Source organism: Saccopteryx leptura, chromosome 1, assembly GCF_036850995.1.
Source record: "Saccopteryx leptura isolate mSacLep1 chromosome 1, mSacLep1_pri_phased_curated, whole genome shotgun sequence".
NCBI lineage: Eukaryota > Metazoa > Chordata > Mammalia > Chiroptera > Emballonuridae > Saccopteryx > Saccopteryx leptura.
Window position 1 is genome coordinate 88,480,292 of NC_089503.1, and position 11,359 is coordinate 88,491,650.

An 11,359-nucleotide genomic window follows, 5' to 3' on the forward strand; every position below is an offset into this window, starting at 1 on the left:
AAAATTCAAATAGGAAAATTTCAGTTCTATATACACTTCAAGATAATCTGGAATTTTGAAATTTAAAGGCTTCAAACAAGAAGTAAAAAACATCCCGGCCAGGGCACACAGGAGAAGCGCCCATTTGCTTCTCCACCCCTCCGCCGAGCCTTCCTCTCTGTCTCTCTCTTCCCCTCCCGCAGCCAAGGCTCCATTGGAGCAAAGATGGCCCGGGCGCTGGGGATGGCTCTGTGGCCTCTGCCTCAGGCGCTAGAGTGGCTCTGGTCGCAACATGGCGACACCCAGGATGGGCAGAGCATCGCCTCCTGGTGGGCAGAGCATCGCCCCATGGTGGGCGTGCCGGGTGGATCCCGGTCGGGCGCATGCGGGAGTCTGTCTGACTATCTCTCCCTGTTTCCAGCTGCAGAAAAATGAAAAAAAAAAAGAAGTAAAAAACAGTTAAATGTGTTCATGAAAGCATAATCAGAACAGAAAAATCATATGACTAAGATATGCCCAGTTTTTGGCTCAAAAATATTGTAAATGATTCCTATTTTAGAACGTTGAAACTAGTAGCATAGGATATGAATATTAGAAACATGATATAAACTTATCATATAATCACTAATTGATTCTGAAACTCAGCCTACTTAACTCTGGAAAGCCAAAATCAAATTATTTACAAAGAAGCAATTCTGTAGCCGATGGAAGTATTCAAGGGCAGCATCCTAACCCTACTGTAGAATGGCTAAAGGTTGCAGGGGAGCCATATAGTTCTACCTTTTTTTTTTTTTGTATTTTTCTGAAGCTGGAAACGGGGAGAGACAGTCAGACTCCCACATGTGCCCGACCGAGATCCACCCAGCACGCCCACCAGGGGGCGACGCTCTGCCTCTCTGGGGTGTCGCTCTGTTACAACCAGAGCCACTCAAGCGCCTGGGGCAGAGGCCAAGGAGCCATCCCCAGTGCCCCGGCTATCTTTGCTCCAATGGAGCCTCGCTGCGGGAGGGGAAGAGAGAGACAGAGAGAAAGAAGAGGGGGAGGGGTGGAGAAGCAGATGGGTGCCTCTCCTGTGTGCCCTGGCCGGGAATTGAACCCGGGACTTCTGCACGCCAGGCCGATGCTCTACCACTGAGCCAACCAGCCAGGGCCTAGTTCTACTTTTTATCTTTATGATATTCCCTTGGAAAAAAGTAATAATGAAAGTATCGTTTAACTCTATCTTCAAATTTCATTTTTAGATCAAATATAAAACTGAAGAGAGGAGGCCCCAGAGCTTCAGAGTGCTCAAAGAACAAACTTCTTACATAGTAGAATTCTATAGTTAGAGAAGGAAATCCTTTATTACTCAAACAAACCTTTGAGTAAATAACTTTCATCATGGACCTCTTATTTACCCACCAAAAATTCAATAAATTTTAATAGGACTGTACTGAGGTTCTTTCTTAGACAATATGAAAAATGGAGTAACTTTTCATTCTGCCAAATCACAATATAAATTTTGTCAGTCCTAAATTGATCGTAATAGATCAAACCAATTTGATTACCTAAAGTGAAACCTTACTCCTAAAAATTACAAAGCACAAAATATCAATTAAGATCTTCAAATAGCCCATCAAATTTGTTTTTTAAAAAAATATCTTACTGTAATGAAGTCATCCCCTTTAACCATTCTTCCTTGGTAAAAAATCCCATGCTTTCAGCCTCCAATTTCCACGCTAAAACTAACATAATAATCTGGAAAGAACAGAACATAAAGGATAGGGAAAAAGTCAGCATAGGGATAATCATGTCTATATTTAGCATGGAGAGCATTTTTACACAACTATTTCCTACTTGCAAATATTAAGGAGTGTAACCTTTGACATTATCAACTATAAAGAAATTTAGATGGACCAATTTCTTAAAAGTAAAAAGTCTTAACAGTTTCTAAAAGTAGAATTATCCTCACCCCATTACAAATGACATCTGCATCATCTGCATCAAGAAAGAGAACTTGTACCCAATTTAAACGGATTAAAATATCCCAAATAAAAATTCACAATAATAAACCTGAAGAAATAAAATCTTTATATAAAATTAAAATGTCCCAATTTTTAGAAATTTATGAATATGCTATACCCCACTTGTATTACATTCTACTTAGAAATAAAACATACATTTTCAGGTTCAACACCAATGTCTTCACAAAATTTTTCCATTCCTTCTGGCCCTACAACTTCATCAGGACCTTCAAAGAAAAAATAATTTACATATTTTATTGTTATAATTGAATATCAACATAAAACATAAGCCATTCTGCTTAGAGCCATCTATGAATATAACATAACAGGTTTGCAAATAATTGAATTTGAATTTTGACATGCCTTTGATAAAGTATAAATATTTGCTGCAGAATCTTAAATTTCTGAAATGTTCTTTAAATACCACATTACAAAAAAATTAAGAAAATAAAAAATAAAACAGCATTAATATCAATCACTATTTTGTACAATAAATTAACCTGGCTATTAAAAATATATATATTTACTGAGAGCCTTCTCTTAAAGAAAAATTTTGGCAATGCATAAATATGAAGAAACTTAAGAATGTTTGAGTTTCTCACTTGACTAGAATGTGCCAGTACCAAACCACAATTTTGTGCCACCATGGATGGACACTAAGTGAAATAAGTCAGACAAAAAAAAAAAAAAATACTGTATGATTGATTAACTTACATGTGAACTGTTCATATAAAACAACCCCCAAAACCAAACTCATACATACAATGAACAGACTTGTGGCTGCAAGAGGTGGGAGTAGAGGGTAGTCAAAATGAGTGAGGGTGATCAAAGGTACAAATTCCAGTTAAAAATAAGACCTGAGAAGTAACATACAGTACAGGTATAGTGACTATAGTTAACAATACTGTACTGTGTAGCTGGCAGTCACTAAAAGCGTAGTTCTTAAAAGTTCTCACCTCAGAAAAAATTTTTTCTAACTATGTGTGGTGATGATGTTAACTAGACTTATTTTAGTGATCATTTTGCAATATATGTATAGAACAAATCATTATGTTCTACACCTGAAACTAATATAATGTTATAATCTCAATTTTTAAAAAGACTAAAACAATGAAATATGATGGTAATGTGTTTAGCTCACTTGGCTTTTGAAGATATAGTCCTGAAATGTTAGCCAAGAGAAATTTGAATGTTTTCCTTTCTTAAGGACTAAAAAAAAAAGTACTTCAACTTTATAAATCACAAACTAAATCAAGGCTGCTCAGGTGGCATTTTACATCAGTATCATTAGTTCACAAGTTCAACATGAAGTTAATGTCTTCAGGTTTTTCTTAATAGAAGAATGTAGCCAAAAAAAAAGAATGTCGCCATCTAGAATGTGAATGATACACTCTTGCTGTTTCAGATGAGAGCCAGGCTGCTAGGATGATGTGGTCTGAACCAAAATCCTTTTAAAACTTTTGGTTTAAATAAATACTGCACTTATTTATGCAGTGAGGTGTTAAAAGGTGAAGGGGTAACAATTATATGAAATTTTCACTTCCTAATACATACCTGGATGATTTTTTAACATGAATGTGTTAAGTAATTTAAAAAACACACATATATAATAGAGTTGTTAAAATATATTTGAACATGCATCCTTATATGTGGTTTGGATAAAAGTAAACACCAGATAAAAATTTAATAGAAGGTTTTTTGTATAAGGTACGATAGGAATACATTCTAAATTCTTTTGTGCAACAAGAAAGCTGACTTGCTCTTGAAGCTGTCACCATTAGTAATTAGAAGAGAAAGCTGAAGAGTTACGTCAAGAAATACCAGTTACTATTATAAAATATAGTCTCCCTAAATACTAAGATTAGTGATTAAAATTAGATTAAAATCAAGTTAAATTATGTTATATTAAGACATATAAGTGCATCATAGAAGACCTTTCTGTAAATGTTAAGTGACTTTGCCATATAGTAACAAATCTAAATCTAAAACAAGGTCTAGATCAGTGTTCTTCTCCCAGACTGCATAATGTCAGTTATTTTTCTTAAAACATACTCTTACAATAAAACTACTCCCAGGGAGCTGAATTTAACTAACTTTCAGAAAAAAACAGTTTTCCAATCAATTTAAGAAGTTATGGAAATGATTTAGTTCACTCTGCCAGCTGGATAATTTATTAGGACTATGACCTTCTATCCCTAATTTTGATTCTTTATAAGACTTTAAAAGTACCTTTTCACTTTACTTGCTTTTGTTTAGTATTAAGTCCAGTGTATTACTGAATCCTTGGCTAATCTAAATATTGGTCAGATGAGAGGTCTTGTAAAAGGGCAAAACCATCAGGCTTATCACACATGACCTATTAATATCATATTAACAAGGTTAATGGCAAAACATTTTAAAATTTAAAAAAAAAATCTTCTCAACTATGTCTATAGAGTCTAAAATCAAGTCAGCCATAGCAGATGACCAGGGAAAAAACTAGGCTAAATGAATGACACAGCACCTCCATCATGAGCTACATAGGAGCTATACTAGTAATTTGGGAGCAGTATTGCAAAAATATACAGCCAGTTAAACTGATGCTGCAATACTATTACTCTTTTAATAATAGCTAACATTTATTGAGTTCTGATCATACACCAGGTACTGTGCTGACTGCTTCACATGTGTTATCTCAGTAGGCACAATAATTGTCTTCATTTTAATAAGGGACATCCCCATTTTAAAATGAAAGTTACTATTTATTTGGTAAGTAACTAGTTCCTTCTTGTCAATTAGTTCACTGCCCATCATAACCTCTAGAGGCCTTTTCTAATCATTCTATTTGAAAATCCATCCAAACTTTCTACTTTCTATCCCTGAACCTCACCATATTTATTGCCTTTATAACCCTCCACAATCTATAATTATCTTGTCTACTTACCCGTTTACTGTATGTCTTCTCACTAGAAGGCAAGACCCAAGGGCAAGGGTCTCTCTTAACTTACTATTATATTCCCAGCACGTGTCACAGTGCCGGGTACACAAGGGCTCAATAAATATTTATTGAATGAATTATTCCATAAATGACAGAAGATAAGTTAACCTCAAGTGTACTTACTAATAGTTTCTTTGAAAAGGAAAATTAGTTGCCACATACTTTTTTTTTTAAATAAACACTATGAAACAGTAGTAGTTAAAAGCATAAAATCCACAGTCAGAATGACCTAGGTTTGAATTATGGCTCTTGTCGTTGTATGATCTTAAGCAAATTACCTAATCTAAGCATCAGTTTTCTCAACTATAAAACAGGAATAACAGTGTCTACTTAAAAGAATGGTCATTAGGAACAATTATGTAATGAGCATAATTTTTGAAATAAAGATAGCAATTAGGCTGGCTATGAAAAATGCTAATATAGGAAATAAATGTTCAACTAAATATAATCTTATGCTACATAAGAAAGTCGCTAGGAAAGGTAAAACAAGTAAACATGAAAGAAAAAAATGAGTAATTAATATTACTATATCTAGCAACTTTTTTTTTAATTTTTTTATTTTATTTATTCATTTTAGAGAGGAGAGAGAGACAGAGAGAGAGAGAGAAGAGGGGAGGAGCTGGAAGCATCAACTCCCATATGTGCCTTGACCAGGGTTTCAAACCGGCGACCTCAGCATTTCCAGGTCGACGCTTTATCCACTGCTCCACCACAAGTCAGGCCTCTAGCAACTTTTATAAGTAAAATAAGATGAGTGACCTTTTGATTCTGTATCATGCATAACAATAAAACTGGCATTTTGAATAATGGGTCAACTTTTTAAATGGAGATCAGTAATAAAATGAATTCCCTTTATTTAATTTAGGTTAGTGGCTGTCTTGGGATGCCAATGATATAGCAGTTTTTCTGGACTAGAAAAAGCCTGTCTTGTTACTACAGAATTTTTAAATTACCAGTATACTTTTGAGATCACTCAGCAGATTCCAACAGTGAAGTGACTGCACCCCACCCTCATAGTCCTACAGTTAGCCTAAACTTACCATATTTCCCCATGTAGAAGATGCACCTTTTTTTTGAAAAATTTGGAATCTAAAAACTGGATATCTTAAAAAGTGGTTATAGATTTTTTTACTTTTATTTCCCACTTTTTCGTGCTTGTTTTTACACTCATTGCTGAAGGCAGTGATTCGTCATGAGACACAGATGAGGACAAGCTAACAGATGGGAGTTTTGACAGTGATGAGGAGTTGTATGAATTTTATGATGAATAAAATTTGAGTTCAATAACTATATAATACATTTTTTTTTCAAATTTCGGGCCCCAATATTAAAATGCGTCTTAGACACAGGAAAATACAGTATATCTCAAGTTGAGAGTACACTTGAAGCTCTAACTTGATTATACTACATATAATACAATGACTGCATACACATTGTTTTAATTTAAATAAACAATCTCATAATGATAATGACAAAGGAGCAGGAAAAAACAGGGAGGCAGGTAAGAGAAAGGAAACAGGGGAGAAAAGAGCTTTAAAATCAAGTATCTAAAAATCAAAAGCATTCTAATGGAAAATAATAGTAATAAATGGGAAACAAGTGGTTTTTTTTCATATACAGGTAGTCCCTGGGTTATGAACAAGATAGGTTCTGTAGGTTTGAAAATGTTTTAAGTATTTATATGCTCAGAAAGGTAAAAATAAATACTATGTTAAGCATCTGTTAAACATCTAAGTTGCATTTAATAGGTAAGTATGTTAAACATCTAAGTTGCATTTAATAGGTAAATGTACCTGTTACAGCTTACATACAAATTCAACTCAAGAACAAACCTACAGAACCCATCTCGTTCATAACCCTGGGGCTGCTGTATTTGCCTAACTCTTCAGCTTCATCCCTGGCTTTGACTTTCACCCCAACCTAGGCCAAAAGCTTTATATCCAACATTATAGGATTTAGTTTAAGCTTCCTCAAGAAGCCTTTCTTGATATTTTCAAAGCTGAGTTATATGTTCCTCCTGGGAAATTTCACACTGCATCTTCCACACAACATTTATCACATTGCATTAATATCATTCTGTTTATTTTTTATTTATTATTGCAGCTCTCATAGAAGTCAGTGGCTAAACAGCAACTACTAAAGAGTGTGTTGTGCAATAATATGTCAGAGTTTTAAATCTTTTGCTATGTCTCCCAAAATTTTCAGAAAATGTCAGTTGGTGGTTCAGAAAAATTTCAGAGGAATACTGAAAAGAAAAATTAGAACTATGTATAGTATAAAATGTTTTATGACATACTTTGTTTTCCAATATACGAACTTACTTTAGCCAATGGATGTAAACCATTAAGTAAAATTGTTTACAAATTGTATTAATAATAAATGAGTTTCACTCCCTCACTAAATTATACTAAATTATACATTTAAAGACATAGCCTGAATGGGCACCAAACTCTTGGCCTACCCAACAGTCCTCAACTTTGACCCTGATCCCAGCACACAGACTAACACATGGCAGGCCTGAAATAAATAATTTGTTAAATGAATGAACCAAAAAAAAGTTTTAAAGCATGTGACTGATATCTTCTTATATTAATTTCATTACCTGCATACTCATAAAACCAAGCCAGGCACTTCTTGCTTGAAAAATGTTCCTCTCCACTTATTAGTCTAGCAGGGGGTTGGGATCTGCAATAGCTTAGAAAACACACAAATGCCTAAGAATTTTATCGTCTCAACTTTTAGTGAAAAGCTAAGTTCAATATGAACTACGTCAATTCAAACTAACAAAGTATAAGTATTTTACTTTTACAGTTGGTGTTATGGGAAAAAATTAGAGTTGTTAAGTATTAGCAATTTGATACAGTAGTCTATACATAAAAATTTGTGGCTAATAAAACCCAAATTCTATTTTGCTCACTATCAAATTCCTAAAGTATCAACAAAAATTATTTCTCTAGATTTCAAAAGACCACACAGAACTGCAACCTAATGATCTCAATGTAGGACTAGTAACTGGGAAGTAAAGCTTTATAATGGTACTTCTGAACAGCACGGAAATTATATTCATGTATAATAGATACACATTTGAAAATAAAATCTTACAAAGTATATTTTGATAGTTAATTCATCAATATTTTACAATAAAGCTATATATTTACAGTTGTTGATCATCTACAAAGCTTATACATATATATATTTAAAAGCTTATGTGTATATATATATATATATATATATATATTTAAAAGTAAAAGATTATTTAGGACCTAAGGGTACAAATTCTACAGATTAAAAAACAAAAAATACCTAAAAGATAACATTTGTACAATTGTGCCAAAGCTGTTTAATCCTATTCTGTTTATCTTTTCCATAAAGTCATTTAAAGTTGGAAAGTTCATAAATGGCCATTAGGAGGATATAATGAACTTCAGAGAACCCTTTCTCCAGGAGCTCAAATAGTTAACACTATCACAACGACATAGAAATGCTTTAACTTCTGCAGCTGAGTAATGTAATGTAAAATAAGGGGGCCATTTTTAAAAGTTCAAGTTGACAGAGCAAAATATCACCTGAGTGCTAATAATGACTGCTCAACTCCTTAAAGTGCTTAAATAATTTTGATACACTGTATATACTTAAAGTACCTACAAGTTAGAGTAGCACAAAACTATCTAAATGTTTCATAAAAATTTGAGCTAGAGTAGTAACCATGTCAAATTCTAGTGTGAGTTACTAAGAGGTCATCTTTCACAGTAATAGCCCAAGAAGTATGCTTAGGCTCTGTTTTCCCACATAGTGTAATGAAGCCAAAGAAAAAAACTGAACCAATTACCAAAAGGAAAATGCAGACTAAGTTACCTACCTCACATTTTAAGCAGATTTCTAAGGAAAATTCTATCATTATTTCCCCTTTATAATGCTGGCTATGGTCTTCTTTTAATGGTAGCATCTGAAGCTGTCATATCAAGTGCCAACCAAATATACAATCAAAGACCCTCCACAAGGAGATTTATAAAACCCACTTCTCACACCTAAATTGTAATAACATTTAGCAGCATACAATATTGCCCTGATGCCTCAATGACATGTTACAATGGGATCAAAGATCTGTAACTACAACCCTGCTTTGTTTTCTTTTTCTTCAAGAGGATACAGAGTACAATAGCTCTCAATTATTAATATTTATATTGAGAGCTAACAGCATCCTGAATGCTAGAAAACAAAACGCCATGCCAGGCCTTCCCAATTCAGCACACAGGGACTTGGCGCAGGTGGAAATACTATACTTCCAGAAAATGGGGCTCCTGCGATTTAAAAGGCCACTTGCTGGGATCGTCCGGATTAGACCACTAAATTTGGAGACCAATTGCAAAATGGGGAGCTTTCCTTTCTATCATTCCCATGGCAGATGTCAGGTCGATTTCTCACGTTCTGTTCCTTTCTTCACATGCTACAAAGAAACTCTAGAAGTGACCCTTCCGCGAATCTGTTTGGGAAGAAGGCGGAGGAGGGGTGAAGGGAGTAGGGGTGAAGGGGTAGTAGTGAAAGGAGTAGGGGTGAAGGGGTAGGAGTGAAAGGAGTAGGGGTGAAGGGGTAGTAGTGAAAGGAGTAGGGGTGAAGGGGTAGGAGTGAAAGGAGTAGGGGTGAAAGGAGTAGGGGTGAAGGGGTAGTAGTGAAAGGAGTAGGGGTGAAGGGGTAGGAGTGAAAGGAGTAGGGGTGAAAGGAGTAGGGGTGAAAGGAGTAGGGGTGAAGGGGTAGGGGTGAAAGGAGTAGGGGTGAAAGGGTAGGAGTGAAAGGAGTAGGGGTGAAAGGAGTAGGGGTGAAGGGGTAGGGTAAAGAGCGCAATTACAAACGCGCATTCCTGCTCCCCACCCTCCAGGGCACCGAGGCTCTAACGTGGGGCGACTGTGCTATCCCTCCACAGGCGCCAGGGCGCATACGCAGCGAACACGAGGTGGAGTCCGGAGCAGAGACTCGCGGGGTGCTAAGCCTACCACGTAGGTTTATCCGAGGGGGAGGGGGTCATCTCTCCCCAGCTCGAGCCTCGGGGACCCGGCCCACCTCCTCCTTCTCTAGCCTTCCAGCCAAGAGGAAAGACTGAAGGGTGGGGGGGAAGGTGGTACCTGGAGATTTTACACTTTTTGAGGCCTCCGTCTTCCGCTACTGCCGCTGCCACCCCTGAGGACTTTCTCTTCTTCTTTATCGGCATCTTCCGCCCTCCCCGGCAGGACAGGCAGGGGAGCCGGGGAAGGGGGTCGCTGTCCGCTGAAGACTCCTCAGGGCTGGCACCCGGTTCCCAGAGACAGCCGCAAGCGTAAGAGCAAAGTCTCCAGCCCGCACTGCAGCGGCCCAGCCCGGTCTCTGGCTCGTCTTTCACTGCTCGGGGCAGGGGATCACTTCTGGCCGATGGACACTGCGGCTTGGCCACACGGGGAAGGAAGAACGCGGACAGCGGGACACCCCTACCAGTCTCAGACTCCCAGAGCAAAAGACTCAATCTGACCCGGATGCGTCTTGCAAGGGCCGGAAGTGACGCAACGCAAGGGGTGGGGGTCGCTGGGAGGAGCGTGGTCCTTGCTGCAACTAGCTAGTGGTCTCCCAGGTTGAACGGTGCTATGTACCCGTGTGGCATGAAGAAATAAATCCGTCTTTGTTGATATCTTGGTCTTTCTCACGAAACATCCACCTCAATCTAATGCTGGTAAGTCACCTCGAAGAAATGTTTTATAAAACCACTAATGCTCTACAATTGACCTTAAAAATAACCTGGTAAACCAAGTTTTTCACTTCTGAGCTCTTGCATTCTGTAACCTTACCATTGTTACTTCTTAAATGCACATTTTCCATATGGGCTGGCGGTCAGTCCCCATTCGCACCCTTTCTTCATAATCCCTGATCTCTTTCCCTTATCAAAACTTAGCTTTACCACTTCTCACTTCTCAGATAAGAGACAGTTAAGTAGTAGGTGATCGCTGACCTAGAAAAGAGGAATTTGGGAAATATTTCTAAAGGTTCTTCCCCCAAAACTTTATTACCCACCTCACTCCACCTTCACTTCAGTGAAAATATTGTTTATACATAAGGGTCGTTGTATGTAAAAGATTATGTAGTAGAAAGTCACTTTAGTTAACATATATGTAAACTAAGTTCACATTTGTAAACCGAAATATGATTGTGCCTATTTATTTGAATTTATTGGGGTGATATTGGTTAATAAAATTATATAGGTTTTTAGGTGTACAATTGAATTCTATACTACATCATCTGTACATTGCACAGTTTTCACCACCCCAGGTCAAGTTTCCTTCCATAATCATTTATCCCTTTACCCTCTAATACCTCCCCCTACCCCTACCCCACTTTCCCTCTTGTAATCACCATACTATTGTCTGAGGGTTTTTTT

The 11,359-nt window shown here is 37.0% G+C and overlaps 1 protein-coding gene across 2 annotated transcripts in view; it reads right to left on the reverse strand.

Moving 5' to 3' along the window:
* DCUN1D5 (defective in cullin neddylation 1 domain containing 5) overlaps positions 1-10,464 on the reverse strand; it is a 37,173-nt gene extending 26,709 nt beyond the window's left edge. For both annotated transcript variants that reach the window (XM_066371518.1, XM_066371528.1), the window contains exons 1-4: positions 10,080-10,464; positions 7,562-7,653; positions 2,139-2,209; positions 1,625-1,716 (exon numbers count right to left, since the gene is read on the reverse strand). In XM_066371518.1, the coding sequence (XP_066227615.1) occupies positions 1,625-1,716; positions 2,139-2,209; positions 7,562-7,653; positions 10,080-10,165 (341 nt within the window). In that variant the 5' untranslated portion in view covers positions 10,166-10,464. The remainder of the gene's footprint in view (positions 1-1,624; positions 1,717-2,138; positions 2,210-7,561; positions 7,654-10,079) is intronic.
* Between the last annotated feature and the right edge of the window lie 895 nt (positions 10,465-11,359).